Source organism: Lepidochelys kempii, chromosome 3 (assembly GCF_965140265.1).
Source record: "Lepidochelys kempii isolate rLepKem1 chromosome 3, rLepKem1.hap2, whole genome shotgun sequence".
Lineage (NCBI taxonomy): Eukaryota > Metazoa > Chordata > Testudines > Cheloniidae > Lepidochelys > Lepidochelys kempii.
Genome location: NC_133258.1, coordinates 185751081 through 185773360, shown reverse-complemented (window position 1 = coordinate 185773360; position 22280 = coordinate 185751081). Strand labels below are relative to the sequence as shown.

Below are 22280 nucleotides of genomic sequence, written 5' to 3'. Positions count from 1 at the left end.
AGGAAAAGCTTTTTCACTAGTAGGGTGGTGAAGCACTGGAATGGGTTACCTAGGGAAGTGGTGGAATCTCTTTCCTTAGAGGTTTTTAAGGTCAGGCTTGACAAAGCCCTGGCTGGGATGATTTAGTCGGAGATTGGTCCTGCTTTGAGCAGGGGGTTGGACTAGATGACAAGAAATTTTGCAATTTCAACATCATGAGCCTTTATTTCTGAAACACTGAAGTCTTTGGCTAGGAGGTGCATGAAATGAGCACTGCAACTGTATGTTATTAGCTTGGGACTCCCTTCACTCTCTTCTAAATCATTTCTTCTCATCTTGGATACATTTGCAGTATTGTCTCTGAGCAAGCTGCGTACTAGACATTTGAATTTTTTTTCAAAGCTTTTTCTGCTACTTCTTGTAAGTACTCTGCTGTGTGTGCATTTCCTGAAGTATCAATTGTTTCTGTAAGGAAGACATTTACTTCTTCTCTTGTCACACAAGTACGTACAACAGGATCATTGTGGACATTGCTCCACCCATCAAGACTCATGTTAACAATTTTACCTTCTAGACCTTTTGCACACTGCTCAATTTCTCTTTCATACACTTTATCCACCAATTTGCCTGTGACATCTGCTCTGTTGGGTGGATTGTATCCTGGTCTTAATGACACAACCATGTTAATGAAGTGTCGTTTCTCAATCATATGGCAAGGAGAGTTTGTTGCATAAACAAACCGGGTAATTTTTTTATCAATTACCTCTTTTTGTAATCTGCTGGTTCTTATCACAAACTTATGTATGGTTGTTTCTGGATGAGGGAGTTTCTTCTCTGAGCGATTGCTCATGTGTATTCCACAATAGGTGTGCGTGCTTGCCACGTGCACCGGTGCCAGAAGTTTTTCCCGAGCAGTACCCGTAGGGGAGCACCCCTAGCGGCCCCTGCAGTGGTGCCACCATGGCCGGGTATCACAGGCGCTGTGCGGTCTCCCCACCCTCAGTTCCTTGTTGCCGCCAGTGAAGGTGTGTCAGAACTGCTTTGCTCCAGCTTTGCTGTAGCTTCCTTCTTGGATTTCATTAGTTTATAGCTAGTAATACCTGTAGTCGAACTAGTTTTTAGTTATTTTAGAGTTAGTTCAGTGTGCCCAGGTCGGGGCATGCCAATGCCCTGGGCTTTAAGTCTTGCGACACTTGGAAGCAACTGATGCCAGTGAGTGATTCGCATGCGGACTGTTTGTGCTGTCTGGGGAGACCCATCTCAGCGATTACTGGAAGATTTGCAGATCCTTCAAGCCTCGGACCAAGAAGAAGCGGGACATTCAGCCCCGAGCCATTTTGATGGAGTTGGCCTTGAACCCAGAACCATTGAACCCAGAACCATTGCACTGCTCCTAGTTGTTGCTGAGCAGCACGGCATCAGTGCATGGCGACCCTTCGGTACCCTCCACCACCTGTCACCGCTCCCTGTCCATGGGGCACTCCGAGAAGGCTAAGAAAAGGTCTTCTCTGCCAAAACACCTGAGTAAGACCGGGGGAGAAACTAGACCCATGTTGGGCAGCTCTCGGTCCCCATTGGCCTCCCGGCCTCCCACTCAAGTTGAGCGGAGTAGCCCGGCACACTCTGAGCCTGCCTTCCCTGATGTCCAGATGCCTTCCACGCCGGAGGCCCTGCATGTGGCTCGGGACATTATGTCTCTGCCAGTGCAGGGGCACTGCCACCGTTGGGTCCCCAGTCTATAGGCAAGCAGCTGCTTGGATCTCTGCAGTCGCTGCCTGTACGGTGCTGGTCAGTCTAGGGAATGTTCCCGACGCCGTTCCCCACTCAGCGACCACCCCGTGCGCAGTCCGTGCTGGTCACCATCGACCGCCACCAGGTTGTCTGGCTTGGTACCAATTGGCAGGGGTTCCAGGCACTGCTCCACCTCAAGGGATTGTAGGCCTCGCAAGAAGAGCATGTTCCATCAACACTAGGACAGTTGGCACCCGAGGTCCTCATCTCCGAGAGGCTACCGTAGGCCAGTGTGGTACGTGCATCGACGCCATTCCCGTTCTTTGTCTTGCTTGAGGTCCCTGCCATGGCACCGCTCTCACAGTCCCAGTCATCGATCTCTGCCACCTTGCCGTCACGGATCCGCCGGTCGGAGCCGATCACGGAGCAGCTGCTACCGGCAGAACTCCCAGTCCTCCACGCCTGGATCACGGTCTCATGGTTGGTACCATTCCCGACGCCACCGCTCCTCCCAGTCCTGGGATAGTAGCAGGTCGTATGCCAGCCCGGCCTCCCTTAGCAGTCATCAGCCGTTGTGACAGGCCAGTCAGGCTGAACAGCCTGCTCCCCTGGTGCCAGAGCAGGTGCAGTGGCACCGAGCCCCTTGGCTGGCATCGTGGTACCAATGGGCCCCGTGGCACCCGATGCAGCCCCCATCAGCCTCCCTATCTCAGCCTCCCAGGAAGGAGTCGGTGGGGCGCTCATCCCTGGTCCTGCGCCCGGAGGGGGACCCAGTGGTGGGACCTATGGTTCCGGTGGGTACGCAGAGTTCTGCACCCCCATCCTCGTCCTCCCCGGATGAGGCAGTCATGACCCCTCCTCCGCCTGTCCCACAGGAGGACTCGAAAGCCCACCAAGAACCATTGAAAAGGATGGCTTCAAGCCGAGGAGATGGATGAACCCTCGGACTCCCCCTTCAACGTCCTCTTGGCTTCAGCGCCGGGCAGGGTGGTTCTCCCTCTCCATGAAGGGGTGGCAAAGATTTCCAACGCCTTGTGGCAAACCCCAGCTTCTTTGCTCCCCATTTCTTTGAGGGGAAAACGGAAATACTTTGTACCTGCCAAAGGGCATGAATTCTGTACACCCACCCTGCCCCCAACTCCGTAGTGGTGGAGTCGATTAACCACAGGGAGAGGCAAAGTCAACCAATCCCTACTCCTAAAAATAAGGACTCAAGGAGGCTGGATCTATTTGGTAGAAAAGTTTATTCATCCTCCAGTTTCCAACTAAGGGTGTCAAACCACCAAGGCCCTCCTGGAGAGGTATGAGTTCAATTTGTGGGGCTCTTTGCCCAAATTCGAGGATTCCCTCCAAGAGCGTGACAAAAAGGAGTTCAAGGCTCTGGTGGAAGAGGGTACGGTTGCTGCCAGGGTAGCCCTTCAGGCAGCCTCTGATGCTACAGATACTACTGCAAGGTCCATGGCCTCCGTGGTGTCCATGAGGAGGGCATCATAGCTTCTGCTGTCTGGGTTGTCTAGAGAGGCGCAGAACTCATTACAGGACATTCCGTTCAATGGCAAGGCCCTGTTTGTGGAACAGACGGACATGAAATTGCCATGCCTGAAAGATTCCTGTATAACGCTAAAGACCCTTGACCTGTATGTCCCAGCCCCGAACAGGACCAAGTTTAAGCTGCAGCAGGCTCCCACCCAGGCCACCTACTCTAAATATGAGCCCCCTTATAAAAAGTCAAGGGACTATAAGAAACGCCTGCAGAGGCAATCACGGTCTGCACCCTCTAAGGGCAAACAGGCGGGAAAGTGTCAGTTTTGACAAGATGCTCGGGGGCAACTTACCAGTTCATTCCAGGGATCCACGTGCAATAAAGCTTCCCTTCTCCAGCCGGTTGTGTGCTTTTCTCCCAGACTGGTCGTGACTAACCTCAGACCGATTGAGTCCTCATCACTCTCTCCTGTGGTTACACCCTCCAGTTTACCTCTACCTCACCCCGTCCCTTCTCAGGGCCCCCTCATGAGACCCTGCTCAAGCAGGAGGTGAGGTGGCTCCTTGGCTTAGGAGCAGTGGAGGTGGTACCAGCGGAGTTCATACACAAGGGTTTCCACTCCCACTACTTTCTTCTCCCAAAGGCCAAAGGGGGGCTCAGGCCCATCCTGGACCTGCAAAGACTGAACCAGTAAAGCTCAAGTTTTGCATTGTCTCTCTGGCCTCCATCATCCACTCCCTGGATCCTGGGGACTGGTACACTGCCCTTGATCTGCAGAACATGTACTTCCACATTCATATATTAGAGGGATATAGATGTTTCCTCCTTTTCACGGTTGGGCAGGAGCACTACCAGGCCAAACGGAAGGACCGTAAACTGTCCACGGCTCCCAGGGTATTCACAAAGTGTATGTCTGTGGTGGTGGCCTACCTCAGATGTGGGAGGGTCCAGGTCTTCCCCTATCTCGACGACTGGCTGGTCAAGGGCAGCTCCAGGTCGCAGGTGCAGGATCACATGGCACTCTTTATGTCCATGTGCGCCTCTCTGGGCTGTTGGTAAATGATACCAAGTCCATGTTAGTCCCCGCGCAGTTCATAGAGTTTATCAGGGCACTTCTGGGCGTGGTGTCAGCCAGGGCGTCTCTCCTACCTTGCGAATCTCCCACAGCTGGAAAACAAACCTGGTTGCATCTGGACAGAGACACCACTCATGCTCAACTGGTCTCCCAGACAGTTCTGTACACCCAGAAAGTGGGAGGCTTTGAGGTGGATTAAGTGGTTGATACAAAAGTCCCACACTAGAACTGCCTCTCAGCACAGCAGAGTCAACGAGGCCCCTCCATGCCTGTTCACACAAAACATGACAGCTGTATTGTATGTAAGCACTAACAAATTCTTTCTCTGTTGATATGGGGAAGGAAATCAGGACAAGCTAGTCAAATAGTTCTCAATTCTGTTATATTTATGGGGAGAGTTAAATCCTGGGCAGACCACAGACCTTGAGTCTGCAGGAATCCCAAGTGGTCCCCCAACCTTGGGCAGAAGTGTTTGTAACTAAGGTCAAAGTAGGCTGAGAAGGGGCAAATGGAAGGTCCACACATACGTTGGCTGAGATGGTCCCCCAGTCCAGAGAAGCTAAAATTCATGTAGGCACCAAATCTACCATGCCCAGATGATGATGAATCATGGAGTACCTTAAACTCATCATAGAATCATAGAATATCAGGGTTGGAAGGGACCTCAGGAGGTCATCTAGTCCAACTCCCTGCTCAAAGCAGGACCAATCCCCAATTAAATCATCCCAGCCAGGGCTTTGTCAAGCCTGACCCTTAAAAACTTCTAAGGAAGGAGATTCTACCACCTCCCTAGGTAACGCATTCAGTGTTTCACCACCATCCTAGTGAAAACGTTTTTCCTAATATCCAACCTAAACCTCCCCCACTGCAACTTGAGACCATTACTCCTTGTCCTGTCATCTTCTACCACTGAGAATAATCTAGAACCATCCTCTTTGGAAGCACCTCTCAGGTAGTTGAAAGCAGCTATCAAATCCCCCCTCATTCTTCTCTTCTGCAGACTAAACAATCCCAGTTCCCTCAGCCTCTCCTCATAAGTCATGTGTTCCAGACCCCTAATCATTTTTGTTGCCCTTCGCTGGACTCTCTCCAATTTCTCCACATCCTTAGAATCATAGAATATCAGGGTTGGAAGGGACCCCAGAAGGTCATCTAGTCCAACCCCCTGCTCAAAGCAGGACCAATTCCCAGTTAAATCATCCCAGCCAGGGCTTTGTCAAGCCTGACCTTAAAAACCTCTAAGGAAGGAGATTCTACCACCTCCCTAGGTAACTCATTCCAGTGTTTCACCACCCTCTTAGTGAAAAAGTTTTTCCTAATATCCAATCTAAACCTCCCCCCCTGCAACTTGAGACCATTACTCCTTGTTCTCTCATCTGCTACCATTGAGAACAGTCTAGAGCCATCCTCTTTGGAACCCCCTTTCAGGTAGTTGAAAGCAGGTATCAAATCCCCCCTCATTCTTCTCTTCTGCAGGCTAAACAATCCCAGCTCCCTCAGCCTCTCCTCATAAGCCTCTCCTCATAATCCTTCTTGTAGTGTGGGGCCCAAAACTGGACACAGTACTCCAGGTGAGGCCTCACCAATGTCGAATAGAGGGGAACGATCACGTCCTTCGGTCTGTTGGCTATGCCCCTACTTATACATCCCAAAATACCATTGGCCTTCTTGGCAACAAGGGGACACTGTTGACTCATATCTAGCTTCTCGTCCACTGTCACCCCAGGTCCTTTTCCGCAGAACTGCTGCCTAGCCATTCGGTCCCTAGTCTGTAGCGGTGCAATGGATTCTTCCGTCCTAAATGCAGACCCTGCACTTATCCTTGTTGAACCTCATCATAGAATCATAGAATATCAGGGTTGGAAGGGACCTCAGGAGGTCATCTAGTCCAACCCCCTGCTCAAAAGCAGGACCCATCCCCAATAAAATCATCCCAGCCAGGGCTTTGTCAAGCCTGACCTTAAAAACTTCTAAGGAAGGAGATTCCACCACCTCTCTAGGCAACGCATTCCAGTGTTTCACCACCCTCCTAGTGAAAAAGTTTTTCCTAATATCCAACCTGAACCTCCCACACTGCACCTTGAGACCATTACTCCTTGTCCTGTCCTCTTCCACCACTGAGAATAGTCTAGAACCATCCTCTCTGGAACTACCTCTCAGGTAGTTGAAAGCAGCTATCAAATCCCCCCTCATTCTTCTCTTACGCAGACTAAACAATCCCAGTTCCCTCAGCCTCTCCTCATAAGTCATGTGTTCCAGACCCCTAATCATTTTTGTTGCCCTTCGCTGGACTCTCTCCAATTTATCCACATCTTTCTTCTGGTGTGGGGCCCAAAACTGGACACAGTACTCCAGATGAGGCCTCACCAATGTCGAATAGAGGGGAACGATCACGTCCCTCGATCTGCTCGCTATGCCCCTACTTATACATCCCAAAATGCCATTGGCCTTCTTGGCAACAAGGACACACTGCTGACTCATATCCAGCTTCTCGTCCACTGTCACCCCAGGTCCTTTTCCGCAGAACTGCTGCCCAGCCATTCGGTCCCTAGTCTGTAGCTGTGCATTGGGTTCTTCCGTCCTAAGTGCAGGACCCTGCACTTATCCTTATTGAACCTCATCAGATTTCTTTTGGCCCAATCCTCCAATTTGTCTAGGTCCTTCTGTATCCTATCCCTCCCCTCCAGCATATCTACCACTCCTCCCAGTTTAGTATCATCCGCAAATTTGCTGAGAGTGCAATCCACACCATCCTCCAGATCATTTATGAAGATATTGAACAAAACCGGCCCCAGGACCGACCCCTGGGGCACTCCACTTGACACCGGCTGCCAACTAGACATGGAGCCATTGATCACTACCCGTTGAGCCCGACAATCTAGCCAACTTTCTACCCACCTTATGGTGCATTCATCCAGCCCATACTTCCTTAACTTGCTGACAAGAATACTGTGGGAGACAGTGTCAAAAGCTTTGCTAAAGTCAAGATACAATACATCCACTGCTTTCCCTTCATCCACAGAACCAGTAATCTCATCATAAAAGGCGATTAGATTAGTCAGGCATGACCTTCCCTTGGTGAATCCATGCTGACTGTTCCTGATCACTTTCCTCTCCTCTAAGTGCTTCAGGATTGATTCTTTGAGGACCTGCTCCATGATTTTTCCAGGGACTGAGGTGAGGCTGACTGGCCTGTAGTTCCCAGGATCCTCCTTCTTCCCTTTTTTAAAGATGGGCACTACATTAGCCTTTTTCCAGTTGGGACTTCCCGGATAGCCATGAGTTTTCAAAGATAATGGCCAATGGCTCTGCAATCACAGCGCCAACTCCTTTAGCACTCTCGGATGCAACGCATCCTGCCCCATGGACTTGTGCACGTCCAGCTTTTCTAAATAGTCCCTAACCACTTCTTTCTCCACAGAGGGCTGGCCACCTACTCCCTGTGCTGTGTTGCCCAGCGCAGCAGTCTGGGAGCTGACCTTGTTCGTGAAGACAGAGGCAAAAAAAGCATTGAGTACATTAGCTTTTTCCACATCCTCTGTCACTAGGTTGCCTCCCTCATTCAGTAAGGGGCCCACACTTTCCTGGACTTTCTTCTTGTTGCCAACATACCTGAAGAAACCCTTCTTGTTACTCTTGACATCTCTTGCTAGCTGCAGCTCCAGGTACGATTTGGCCCTCCTGATTTCATTCCTACATGCCCGAGCAACATTTTTATACTCTTCCCTGGTCATTTGTCCAATCTTCCACATCTTGTAAGCTTCTTTTTTATGTTTAAGATCCGCAAGGATTTCACTGTTAAGCCAAGCTGGTCGCCTGCCATATTTACTATTCTTTTGAGACATCGGGATGGTTTGTCCCTGTAACCTCAATAGGGATTCTTTGAAATACAGCCAGCTCTCCTGGACTCCTTTCCCCCTCATGTTATTCCCACAGGGGATCCTACCCATCAGTTTTTTGAGGGAGTCGAAGTCTGCTTTTCTGAATTCCAGGGTCCGTATTCTGCTGCTTCCCTTTCTTCCCTGTGTCAGGATCCTGAACTCGACCAACTCATGGTCACTGCCTCCACTTTTGCTTCCCCCACTAATTCTTCCGGGTTTGTGAGCAGCATAGGTCAAGAAAAGCTTTCCCCCTAGTTGGCTCCTCCAGCACTTGCACCAGGAAATTGTCCCCTACATTTTCAAAAAATTTCGTGGATTGTCTGTGCACCACTGTAGTGCTCTCCCAACAGATATCAGGATGATTAAAATCGCCCATGAGAACCAGGGCGATCTAGTAGCTTCTAGTAGTAGATCTAGTAGCTTCTGCGAGTTGCTGGAAGAAAGCCTCATCCACCTCATCCCCCTGATCCGGTGGTCTATAGCAGACTCCCACCATTACATTACTCTTGTTGCTCACACTTCTAAACTTAATCCAGAGACACTCAGGTTTTTCTGCAGTTTCATACCGGAGCTCTGAGCAGTCATACTGCTCCCTTACATACAGTGCTACTCCCCCACCTTTTCTGCCCTGCCTGTCCTTCCTGAACAGTTTATAATCATCCATGACAGTACTCCAGTCATGTGAGTTATCCCACCAAGTCTCTGTTATTCCAATCACGTCATAATTCCTTGCCTTCACCAGGACCTCCAGTTCTCCCTGCTTATTTCCAAGGCTTTCTGCATTTGTATATAGGCACTTGAGATAACCTCCTGATCGCCCCTCATTCTCAGTATGAGGTAGGAGCCCTGCCCTCACAGATGTTCCTGCCTGTGCTTCCTCCCGGTATCCTGCTTGCTCACTTACCTCAGGGCTTTGGTCTCCTTCCCCCGGTGAACCTAGTTTAAAGCCCTCCTCACTAGGTCAAGGATAAGAAACTGTTACTAACCTGTACCGTAACTTTTGTTGTTCGAGTGCTTGCTTATGTTGATTCCATGCAATGTGTGCGCGCACCTATATGCATAGTTGCTGGAGATTTTTCCCTTAGTTGTATCCATAGGGCCAGTTCTAACCCCCCCCCGGAGTCCCACGGTCATGTGCCAGTATAAGGGGCACCACTGGTTCGACACCCTCTCAGTTTCTTCTTACCGCCCATGATGGTTGCTGGATTAGTCTCTTGCGCTTGTTAGGCTTTCTTACCCTACTGGTTCGGACTTTTTTGGTTGTGTATCGTTTTCTCTTGTTAGTGAATTAAAATAGTTAGCCCTGGTCTACACTAGGAGTTTAGGTCGAATTTAGCAGTGTTAGGTGGATTTAACCCTGCAGCCATCCACATGACCATGCCTGTTTTGTCGACTTTAAGGGCTCTTAAAATTGATTTCTGTACTCCTCCCCGGCGAAGGAAGTAGCGCTAAAATCGACCTCGCTGGGTCGAATTTGGGGTAGTTTGGACGTAATTCTATGGTATTGACCTCCGGGAGCTATCCCAGAGTGCTCCATTGTGGCCGCTCTGGACACCATTTTCAAGTCAGATGCACTGGCCAAGTAGACAGGAAAAGCCCCAGGAACTTTTGAATTTCATTTTCTGTTTGGCCAGCGTGGCAAGCTCATCAGCAGAGGTGACCATGCAGAGCTCATCAGCGCAGGTGACCATGGCGTCCCAGAATTGCAAAAGAGCTCCAGCATGGACCGAATGAGAGGTACTGGATCTGATCTCTGTATGGGGAGAAGAATCCGTGCAGGCAGAACTCCATTCCAAAAGACAAAATGCCAATATATTTGCCAAAATCTCCAAGGGCATGATGGACAGAGGCTACAAAAGGGACACACAGCAGTGCCACGTGAAAGTTAAGGAGCTTAGGCAAGCCTACCAAAAAACAAACGATGCAAATGGTTGCTCTGGGTCAGAGCCCTATATATGCCGCTTCTATGATGAGCTGCATGCAATTCTAGGGGGAGCCCCTACCACTTCCCCACCACTGTCCGTGGACTCCTGCAATGGGAGAGTCTCACGCAACAGGGATGAGGATTTTGTGGATGAGGAGGAGGAGGTTGAGGATAGCACACAGCAGGCAAGAGGAGAATCCCTTTTCTCCGGCAGCCAGGAACTGTTCATCACCCTGGAGCCAATACCCTCTCAAGGTGGGCTTCCAGACCATGAAGCTGGAGAAGGCACCTCTGGTGAGTGTACCTTTGTAAATATAATACACGGTTTAAAAGCAAGCGTGTTTAATGATTAATTTGCCCTGAAGACTTGGGATGCATTTGCAGCCAGTATAGCTACTGGAAAAGTCTTTTAACACATCTTGGGAAGGAGTGGAAATCCTCCAGGGACATCTCCATGAAGCTCTCCTGGAGGTACTCTCTGTGCTATCCTCAGGAGAGTGATATCATTCATGGTCACCTGGTTGAAATACGGCAAATTTGTTTAAGGGGACATGCGGAGGTGCCCATTGCTGCTCGGCTGTTTGCCTTTGGCTGAAAAGAAATCATCCCTGCTGTTAGCCACACGGTGCGGGGAGGTCCGTTCATACTGAGCTGTTTGCGTTTGGCTGACAGGGATCTTCCCAGCAGGCTTTGCTTGGTATGGGAAAGGAGGGCACTGCTGTTTGAAACTGTTCCCACATGTTATGAAGGTTGAAGAAGACGAAACCCTTTGCCCTACCAAGCCGAATTCTGTTGCCCAACCGAGCGTGTGTGATGTCTCACACCAAACTAGCAAACACTCAATATAAGAGGCAAAATGCGACCTTGTACCAAAAGCACATGTGCTATGTAATGTGAATCGCTTGATTCAGTGTGAAATAGTCTTTCCTTTGTTCTCTAAAATGTATCTTTTTACATACGACTCTCCCTTTTTTTTCGTTCCGCAGCTGCAAATGTTCCTACGCTCCCCTATCATGTCCATCCAAGAGGCTAGGGCAGATTAGAAGGCGAAAAAACCGCACTCACGATGAAATGTTCTCAGAGCTCATGCAGTCCTCCCGCACTGAAAGAGCTCCTCAGAATGCATGGAGGCAAACAATGGCAGAGTCCAGGAAAGCATTAAATGAACACGATGAGAGGAGGGAGGAGCGCAATGAGAGGAGGCAGGATGCAATGCTGAGGCTAATGGGGGAGCAAACTGACATGCTCAGGCATCTGGTGGAGCTGCAGGAAAGGCAGCAGGAGCACAGACTGCCGCTGCAGCCCATGTATAAACGCCTGCCCTCCTCCCCAAGTTCCATATCCTCCTGACCCAGACACCCAAGAACGTGGGTGGGGAGGCTACAGGCACCCAGCCACTCCACCCCAAAGGATTGCCCAAGTAACAGAAGGCTGGCATTCAATAAGTTTTGAACTGTAGTGTGGCCTTGTCTTTCCTGCCTCCCCTCATCCACCCCCCCCCCTGCAGTTTTTCCCTCCTCACCCACCCCTCCCAGGCTACCTTGCGAATTTGATTAGGACTTCTCCTCACAAGCAAGTGTGACCCCTAAAAATAAGGATGCAGAGAGGCTCGATTTGTTTAGGAGAAAGGTGTATTAGACAGCCAGCCTAAAACTTTGTTTCTCCAACCAGCAGGCATTGCTGTGGAGATATGATTTTAATATTTGGGACTCGATGGCCAAGTTTAAAGACTCCCTGCCTCAGGAGTCAAGGCAGGAATTCTTGGCCATCCTGGAGGAAGGCAAGTCAGTGCCCAGAGCCTCGCTTCAGGCTGCCTTAGATGTGGCTGATTCAGCAGCCAGGCTCAATGGCGTGGGCGGTGTCTGTGTGTCACAGTTTGTGGCTGCAATCATCAGGTCTCTCACGAGGTGCAGCAGTGAGTCCAAGACCTCCCCTTGGTCTCGGAGCAGACAGACATGAAGGGTATGTCTACACTACGAAATGAGGTTGAATTTATAGAAGTCGAATTTTTAGAAAGGGATTTTATACAGTCGATTGTGTGTGTCCCCACTTAAGACCATTAAGACCATTAAGTCGGCAGAGTGCATCCACAGTACGGAGGTTAGCGTCGACTTCCGGAGTGTTGCACTGTGGGTAGCTATCCCACAGTTCCCGCAGTCTCCGCCACCCATTGGAATTCTGGGTTGAGATCCCAATGCTTGATGGGGCAAAAAACATTGTCATGGATGATTCTGGGTACATGTTGTCAGGCCCCCATTTCCTCCCTCCCTCTGTGAAAGCAACGGCAGACAATCGTTTCGCGCCATTTTTCATGGGTTACCCATGCAGACACCATACCACGCAAGCATGGAGCCTGCTCGGTAAAGTCTGTCAGGGGTGCCTGCACATAAATGGGAGTGACTCAGGTCATTCTCTTCTTTAAGTTTTGTCTAATGGAGATTCAGACGTGCCTTGAATATTGGCAGCGGGATAGCTCAGTGGTTTGAGCCTGCTAAACCCAGGGTTGTGAGTTCAATCCTTGAGGGGGCCATTCTGCCTCAGGCTGCTCTCCCAGCCAGCAGCACGGTCTGCTGCCAGCCTACCTCTCCCTCCCCCCGTGAAAGCAATGGCCGACAATCGTTTCGCACCTTTTTCCGTGAAGGTGCCATATTGCTGTCAGCATCGTCATCCACTCTCTGTCACTCTGCTCTCCTGCTTATGCCATACCACAGCAAGCATGGAGCCCGCTCAGATCACCGCGGCAGTTGTGACCTCTCTAAATACCACGCGCATTATCATGCAGTATATGCAGAACCAGAACCTGCAAAAGCAGGCGAGTAGGCGACGGCAGCGCAGTGAGGAGAGTGATGAGGACATGGACACAGACTTCTCTCAAAGTACGGGCCCCGACAGTTTGGCTATCCTGGTGGCAATGGGGCAGGCTCATGCCATGGAGCGCCGATTCTGGGCCTGGGAAACAAGCACAGACTGGTGGGACCGAATAGTGTTGCAGGTCTGGGACGATTCCCAATGGCTGGAAAACCTTCGTATGCGTAAGGGCACTTTCATGGAACTTTGTGACTTGCTTTCCCCTGCCCTGAAGCGCCAGAATACCAAGATGAGAGCAGCCCTGACAGTTCACAAGCGAGTGGCGATAGCCCTCTGGAAGCTTGCAACACCAGACAGCTGCTGGTCAGCTGGGAATCAATTTGGAGTGGGCAAATCTACTGTGGGGGCTGCTGTGATCCAAGTAGCCAACACAATCACTGAGCTGCTGCTATGAAGGGTAGTGACTCTGGGAAATGTGCAGCTCATAGTGGAGGGCTTTGCTGCAATAGGATTCCCTAACTGTGGTGGGGCGATAGATGGAACGCATATCCCTATCTTGGGACCGGATCACCAAGGCAGCCAGTACATAAACCGAAAGGGGTACTTTTCAATGGTGCTGCAAGCACTGGTGGATCACAAGGGACGTTTCACCAACATCAACGTGGGATGGCCGGGAAAGGTACATGATGCTCGCATCTTTAGGAACTCTGGTCTGTGGGAACGGCTGCAGGAAGGGACTTTATTCCCAGACCAGAAAATAACTGTTGAGGATGTTGAAATGCCTATATGTATCCTTGGGGACCTAGCCTACCCCTTAATGCCATGGCTCATGAAGCCATACACAGGCACCCTGGACAGTAGTCAGGAGCTGTTCACCTATAGGCTGAGCAAGTGCAGAATGGTGGTAGAATGTGCATTTGGATGTTTATAAGTGCGCTGGCACAGTTTACTGACTCTGTTAGACCTCAGCAAAATCAATATTCCCATTGTTATTACTGCTTGCTGTGTGCTCCACAATGTCTGTGAGCGTAAGGGGGAGACATTTATGGCGGGGTGGGAGGTTGAGGCAAATCGCCTGGCTGCTGATTACGCGCAACTAGACACCAGAGCGATTAGAAGAGCACAGCTTCTCTGATGCGCAGCGCGCCCTGCTTTGAAAACCAGTTTCATGACTTGCCAGGCCATGGTGTGAAATTTCTGTTTGTTTCTTGATGAAAGTCCACCCCCTTGGTTCATTCTACTTCCCTGCAAGCCAACCATCCTCCCCTCCCCCCTTTGATCACCACTTGCAGAGGCAATAAAGTCATTGTTGTTTCAAATTCATGCATTCTTTATTAATTCATCACACAAATGTGGGGATAACTGCCAAGGTAGCCCAGGAGGGGTGGTGGATGAGGGGAGGATGGAAGGACAAGGCCACACTACAGTTCAAAACTTATTGAATGCCAGCTTTCTGTTGCTTGGGCAGTCCTCTGGTGTGGAGTGATTGGGTGCCTGGAGGCCCCCCCACCGCATTCTTTGGCGTCTGGGTGGTATGGAACTTGGGGAGGAGAGCAGTTGATTACACAGGGGCTGCAGCGGCCGTCTGTGCTCCTGCTGCCTTTTCTGCACCTCAACCATACACTGGAGCATATCAGTTTGATCCTCCAGTAGCCTCACCATTGTATCCTGCCTCCTCTGATCACGCTGACGCCACCTCTCCTCTCGCTCGTTCCTCCTGTCCTCGCGTTCATTTTGTGCTTTCCTGGACTCTGACATTGTCTCCCTCAGCGCATTGTGCTGGACTCTTTCAGTGTGGGAGGCCTGCATAAGCTCAGAGAACATTTCATCAGAAGTGCGGTTTTTTCGGCTTCTAATCTTTGATAGCTTCTGCGACGGAGATGATAGGGGGAGTGTTGAAACATTTGCAGCTGCGGGAGGGAAAAAGGGAGATTAGTCTTTAAAAAGAGACATTTTAGAGAACAATGGGTAGACTCTTTCACGGTGAACCAAGCTGTTAACATTACATACCTTTAGAAGGTCGCATTTTGCCTCTTATATTGATGGCCTGCCGGTATGGTGTGAGAGATCACACATGCAGGGCTGGCGGGCAACAGAATTTGGCTTGCAGGCAGACATGGTAAGTCACAGTCTTTTGGCTTCTTTAACCTTCCTGACATGTGGGAATGGTTTCAAACAGCAGCACCCTGATTTCACATACCAAGCACCTGTTGGGTTGGCCCTTTAAAGTGGGTTGGTATTTAAAAGGAGGGGCTGCGGTTTTTGTGTTAACGCGCAGCACAAACCCAACTAACCCCCTCCCTGCTAATTCTCTGGGATGATCGCTTCACCCCTTCCCAGACCGCTTGGCTAACAGCGGGGATGATTTCTGTTCAGCCACAGGCAAACAGCCCAGCAGGAACAGCCTCCTCTGAATGTCCCCTTAATAAAATTCCCCTATTTCAACCAGATGACCATGAATGACGTCACTCTCCTGAGGATAACACGGGGAGATAAAGAACGGATGTTGCTTGAATGCCAACAAACACCGGGACCATACGCTGCCATGCTTTGTTGTGCAGTGATTCCAGACTACGTGCTGCTGGCCTGCTGTGGTAAAGTGTCCTACCATGGAGGATGCAATAAGGCTGCCCTCCCCAGAAACTTTTGCAAAGGCTTTGGGAGTGCATCCAGGAGAGCTTCATTGAGATGTCCCTGGAGGATTTCCGCTCCATCCCCATACATGTTAACAGACTTTTCCAGTAGCTGTACTGGCTGCGAATGCATCCCAAGTCTTCAGGGCAAATTAATCATTAAACATGCTTGCTTTTAAACCGTGTATTATATTTACAAAGGTACGCTCACCAGAGCTGTCTTCTCTGCCTTCAAGATCCGGGAGCCCGGGTTGGGAGGATCCAAGGTGATAAACAGTTCCTGGCTGTCAGGGAGAACATTTTCTCGGCTTGCCTGGTGTTTGCGATCTTCAACCTTCCCCTCCTCATCACCTTCCTCGTCCCCCAAATCCTCATCCCTGTTGCGTGAGACTCCCCCCTTGCAGGAGTCCACATACAGGGGTGGGGCAGTGGTAGGGGCACCACCTAGAATTGCATGCAGCTCATCATAGAAGCAGCATGTCTGGGGCTCTGACCCCGAGTGGGCATTTTCCGCTTGGGTTTTTTGGTACGCTTGCCTGAGCTTCTTAAGTTTCACTCGCCACTGCTGCGGGTCCCTATGATAGTCTCTGTCCTTCATGCCCTTGGAGATTTTTTCAAATATTTTGGCATTTCGTCTTTTGGAATGGAGTTCTGATAGCACGGATTCTTCTCTCCATACAGCGATCAGATCCAGTACCTCCCTTTCGGTCCATGCTGGAGCTCTTTTGCAATTCTGGGACTCCATGGTCACCTCTGCTGATGAGCTCACCACATTGGCCCAACAGGAAATAAAATTCAAAAGTTTGCAGGGCTTTTCCTGTCTACCTGGCCAGTGCATCTGAGTTGAGAGTGCTGTCCAGAGCGGTCACAGTCGAGCACTCTGGGATAGCTCCCAGAGGCCAATACCGTCAAATTGCATCTACACTACCCCAAATTCGACCCAGCAAGGTCAATTTCAGTGCTAATCCACTCGTCGGGAAGGAGCACAGAAACCAGTTTTAAGAGCCCTTAAAGTCAGAAAAAATGGCTTTGTAGTATGGACGGGTGCAGGGCTAAACCGATCTAACGCTGCTAAATCTGACCTAAACTCGTAGTGTAGACTAGAGCTAAGTTGCATGGCCTGAAGGACTTTAGGCTGCTCTGCACTTTTTGGGCCTGTACACGACTCTGGCCTCCAGAAGACAGTCCGGTCGCAGCCGCCTCTCCGGTTCTCGGGTCATCCCAGGCACAAGCCCTATGAGAGAAAAAGGGAGAGGATATAAGTGCTGATAGCCCACTCAGTCGTCTTTGATTCCCCAGTTGGGCTCAGGAAGATACCCCGGTTGCTTGAGGTAGGCCTTTTGAGAGTGTGCCTGAGGACAGCGTACCAGACTTGACCCAGGATCCACACCCTCTTTTGGTATTGGATCACTTGTTTCCTTTCCGTACTGCATAGTCCTGAATAACCTCAGACTGTGGCAGTTTTCATCCATCCTCCCCGTTGCACCTCCCAACCCCGTCCCTCTTCAGGGACCCTTCTCACGAGCAGCTCCTCGTCCAGGAGGTGGAATCCCTCCTGCGTGTGGGGGGCTATAGAGGAAGTTGCTTGAGATCTGAGGAGGAAGGGGTTTTTACTCCTTGTATTTCCTAATCCCAAAGGCCGAAGGGGGCATCAGGCCCATCCTAGACCTGCGTCGACTCAACAAATATTTTAAAACGTTGAAGGTCTGCATGGTCTCTCTGGCCTCCATCATCCCTGCCCTGGATCCGGGAGACTGGTATGCCACCCTTGATTTAAAAGACGCTTATTTCCACATCTCAATCTTCCGTGGGCACAGGAGATTCCTCCGGTTCATGGTGGTACTGTGCCACTACCAATTCACCGCATTCCCCTTCGGTCTCTTGTCAGCCCCAATGGTTTTCACAAAGTGCATGGCTGCGGTGGCAGTTTACCTGAGATGTCGAGGCATGTAGATCTATCCATATTTTGACAACTGGCTAGTCAAAGGCGGTTTACAAGCTCAGGTCCATTACAACTTCAGCATAGTACTGCCCACGTGTCGAGAGCTGGGTCTGCTTATGAACGAGCAGAAATCAACTCTGATCCCAGTTCAGAAAATAGGGTTTATAGGAGCAGTGCTCAACTCTACTCAGGCCAGGGCCTACCTGCCGGAGACCTGGTTCCAACCGATGTCAGAACTCATCGCCCACATCAAGGCCTATCTGCTTATGATCTCCTGGGCATGACTCAGGCTGCTGGGCCACAAGGCAGTATGTACTTAGGTGGTGCAATATGCATGGCTGCATCTCAGACCTCTGTAGATGTGGCTGGCATCAGTTTACTCCCCCAGCAGACACCACTTGGACTTGCTTCTCGCAATTCCATTGAGCGTTCTGGCATCATTGACTTGCTGGTCAGAACCGTGAATGGTGATGAACCGAGTCCCCTTCACTGCCCCATACCTGTCAGTGACATTGGTCTCAGATGATGAAGACCTGAAGTGGGGAGCCCACCTCAGCAGTCTCTGTACTCAGGGCCTCTGGTCCCAGGAGGATATCTCTCTTCACATAAATGTCAGGGAACTCAGGATGATACTCTCGGCCTGCTAGGCATTCCTTCCCTACCTGTCAGGGAGAGCTGTACAGATCTTGACAAAAAATATGGCCACGATGTTCTACATCAGCAAGCAAGGATGAGCTCGCTCCTCAGCCCTGTGTCAGGAGGCTCTTCGATTGTGAGACTTTTGTGTGGAACACGCCGTTCACCTCAAGGTGTCACATCTCCCTGGGGGCCGGAATGCACTGGTGGATCTCCTCAGCAGGTTCTTCTCACACCTGAGTGGTCCCTACACCCGTTGGTTGTCAACTCCATCTTCCAGAAGTGGGGGACCTTTTTGCTTCCAGACAGAACAGGAGATTCCTGCATTTTTTCTCAACGCATGGTCTCGGCCAGGGCTCCGTGTCTGATGCCTCCCTGCTCTTGTGGGCAGTGGAACTGCTGTATACCTTCCCACCCAACACCCTTAGTCCACAGGGTCCTTAACCCTCGCCTTGTCCCTTCTGTGATCTTTATCTTGATTGGTTCGGCATGCTTCTGGACCTTTTGGTAGCAGCCACACTAGAGCTCCCGCTACGCCTGGACTTGATCTCGCAGAACCAAGGTCAGTTGCTTCACCCAAACCTTTTGTCCCTGCATCTGATGGCTTGGCTGCTGCATGGTTGAACCCTTGGGAGTGGGCCTGCTCGGAGCAGGTCCAGCAAGTCTTACTGGGTAGAGGGAAACCCTCTACCAGAGCGACCTATTTTGCTAAGTGGAAGCACTTCACTTGTTGGGCCTCTGATCAGGGTCTTTCCCCCTCTCAGTCGTCTAGTCCATCTTGGATTATTCACTCCACCTGAAGTACCAGGGTCTGACCCTATCATCAGTCAAGGTCCACCTTGCGGCCATCTCGGCGTTCCACCCTCCAGTCCAAGGTAAATCAGTCTTCATGCACGAGATAACAGTCAGGTTCCTTAATGCCTTGGAAAAACTGTACCCTCAGTTTTGCGACCCAATTCCCCCATGAATCTGGTACTGTCTGAATCTTGAATCTGGTACTGTCAAGGCTCACAGAACCCCCACTTTGAACTGTTGGCATCTTGTTTGCTGCTGCTCTTCTCATGGAAGATGGCCTTCCTAGTGACAATTAGATTGGCCAGAAGGGTCTCTGAAATTAGAGCCCAAACTTCAGAACCCTCTTATATGGTGTTCTTCAAGGACAAGGTCCTACTGTGCCCCCAGCTGTCCTTCCTGCCAATGGTGGTGTCACAGTTCCATAACAACTAGGACATTTTTCTGCCTGTCTTGCTTCTGTAGTCTCACAGATCGGATGAGGAACATTGGCCGCATACCTTAGACGTTAGGCGGGTGCTAGCCTTCTATATTGAACTCTTCCGCAAGACAACATGGCTCTTTATAGCGGTGGTGGACAGGATGAAAGATTTGCTGGTATCATCCCAGAGGATCTCAGCCTGAATAACTGCCTGCATCAGGATGTGCTATGAGCAGGCAAAAGTTCCACCTCCGGCCATTGTTACAGCCCATTCTACAAGGGCCCAGGCTTTGTCAGAAGCATTCCTCGGGCAGATTCCAATCCAGGACATCTGCAGGGCCACGACATGGTCATGAATTCATACCTTCACGTCCCATTATGCCATCACCCAGCAGGCTCTGACGATGTCACTTTTGGGAGAGCAGTGTTCCAGTCGACATGTCCATGAACTCTGAGTCCACCACCAGGGATACTGCTTGGAAGTCACCTAGCATGGAATCGATATGAGCAAGCACTTGAAGAAGAAAAAATGGTTATTAATGTTCTGTAACTGTTGTTCTTTGAAATGTGTTGCTCAAGTCCATTCCATGACCCGGCCTCCTTCCCCTCTGTTAGAGTTACCGGCAAGAAGGAACTGAAAGGGTGTGGGGCCGGCAGCGCCCCTTATACCGGCTCATAAGTGCACGGTTTCGGGAGCGCTAGGACCGGCCCCTATGGACACCACTAAGGGAATAATCTCCAGCAGCGGTGCATATGGTACGCACACGCCTGACATGAAATGAACATAAGCAACACATCTTGAAGAACAGTTATGGAAGGTTAGTACCAGTTTTTTCTTTTGGAGGTGTTGCACATCTCCATTCCAAGACCCACCCTCCTTTCCCTTTATATTGGAGTCTGTCTGGTGAGAAGGAACTGTGGAGGATTGAGGGCATTTCTGCCCTTTATACCATCGCACAGCAGTCCAAGGCAGCAGTGGGCACATGCAGTGCCCTGACAGGTGCCACTGATGAAAGAATCTCCAACAGTGCACTGGGTACGCGCACACTTGCAGTGGAATGGACATATGCAACACATCGTGAAAAACAGCCATTAGGAAACAGGTTAGTAATACTTTATTCCTCAAAAATTTTGTTCTCTATAACATACATTGATTTGCTGTAGCTTTTGTTTTGCAATGCAAAACTCCCAGAAATTATGGATTAAATAAAGAAAAGTTTGAGTAATATCAAGAGGTAGTTATTGTTGCCCAGCTACTGTCAGTAATTTAAATATTGGCAAATAAGACAATGATTCAGTGGTATAGTGGTATAGTACTATATTATTTTAATTACATTTTTTGTTTTTTCAAGGGAGGAAAAAACTGAGCAGTTGCTGGATTGTAAACAAGAACTTGAACAGTTGGAGGCTGAGCTAAAGAGACTGCAGCAGGAGGTGTGTATCTTGGACATCTATTATACAAAGTCAACATAACTTTTAAGAATTTGACCATCTCCATAACAGTATTATTTTCATTTTTCAACTTATGCAGTATTTTTGTTTTGTTGCATTAATATCACATCTATAAATATGAATGAACTTTTATAACTTATTAATTGATTGACTTTATCCAGTTTGTCTTAATTGCAAAAATTATCACTTATTATATATTAATGGGTCTTCAAAGAGTGGCCTGTGCAAAAGTCTCACATCTATGTTGTACCACCAGAATACCCCACAAATGTGAATGTACAGAGGCGTATCTTGAAAAGCTCCAGTAGCCTTCATTTTTAATTCTCTATTTTGTGTATGTCTGTTGATAAACAAAGGGTGAAAAGGCACTTTTCAATTATTCTTCAGTACACCTATATATAAAACCATATTTCAGGTCATTCATAGATACTATCGTAAGTGGAAGAACTTTGGTCCTCCTATTGTGATTCATAGAGAGATGGACAAATGTACAAAAAGAGATTCATCTTTGAGTAAATGCAGACATGTATTCCCAGTAGGTGTGTGCATGCCTCATGCACTGGAGCCAGAGACTTGTGCCTAGTACCCACAGAGGGGCAGTGCTCGTGCCTCATAGCTGTCGCCCCTCCCCTGGCTCAATTCCTTCTTACCACCCATCAGCTGGAGTTGGAGCTCTGTGTGGTTATTGCTCCACAACCTCGTGAACTTGTATTTTCTAGCCTAGTTGTTCCGTATATAGTTGATCATTAGTCGTTCATTAGTTTAGAGTTAGTATAGTGTCATTTTTAATGGTACTGCCCCCCCCCCGCCCGGTGATGCCCTTAGCAGGGTTCACGCACTGCCGTTCGTGTGGGGCAATGCCCAACAGTGACCCCTGTATGCACTGCCTGCTTTGACTTGGTGAAGCCCACCTGAAGGAACGCTGCTCGATCTGTTGTTTGTTCAAGAAGAGGACTCAGGTGGCGCGGCACCTTTGCCTGAAGCAGCACCTACTTGAGAAGGCCATGATGCCTGACCTGGTACAGAGGCCTTCCTCAGGTCTTGAGTCCTTCCTCAAGCCTCATATCACCCTTGGGCTTGGAGGTAGATTGGCTGCCCCTAGTTCTGGGGTTGGGTCACCTCCAGAGAGGCACAGAAATAATTCTCTGTCATCAGTGCCAAGGAAGAGGTTACATAAAACCAACTGGGGATGTTCCAGGTCCTGGAGTGACTCTTCTGCCTCCTCTAAGAGTGCAGGCCAGCTCGGTACCAACTCCGGCATGCAGGATGGTGTGGGGGCTTCTGACCCTCCCTTGATACATGGTAGGGAAGGCAGATCTACATCTTGTTGTCCCTTCAGCTGGGGGTTACAAATCAGCAAGACCTGCTGACCAAATATGACTTTCTTAATTAGTCAGTTATGGCTATGTTTGAAGAGCATTTGCCTGAGACCTCCCGGGATGAATTTCAGGAGTTGGTTGCTGAGGGCTCCTTAGTGGCAAAGATGGCCTTATAATCTGACCACAATATGGCAGACGCTTGGC

General features: G+C 49.7%; 1 protein-coding gene across 9 annotated transcripts in view; it reads left to right on the top strand.

Annotated features, from left to right (window-relative positions):
• The window catches only part of CCDC88A (coiled-coil domain containing 88A), a 359900-nt gene that overhangs the window by 181458 nt on the left and 156162 nt on the right, over window positions 1-22280 (top strand). For all 9 annotated transcript variants that reach the window (XM_073339323.1, XM_073339320.1, XM_073339322.1 and 6 more), the window contains one exon: window positions 20658-20739. In XM_073339323.1, coding sequence (XP_073195424.1) covers window positions 20658-20739 — 82 coding nt within the window. The remainder of the gene's footprint in view (window positions 1-20657; window positions 20740-22280) is intronic.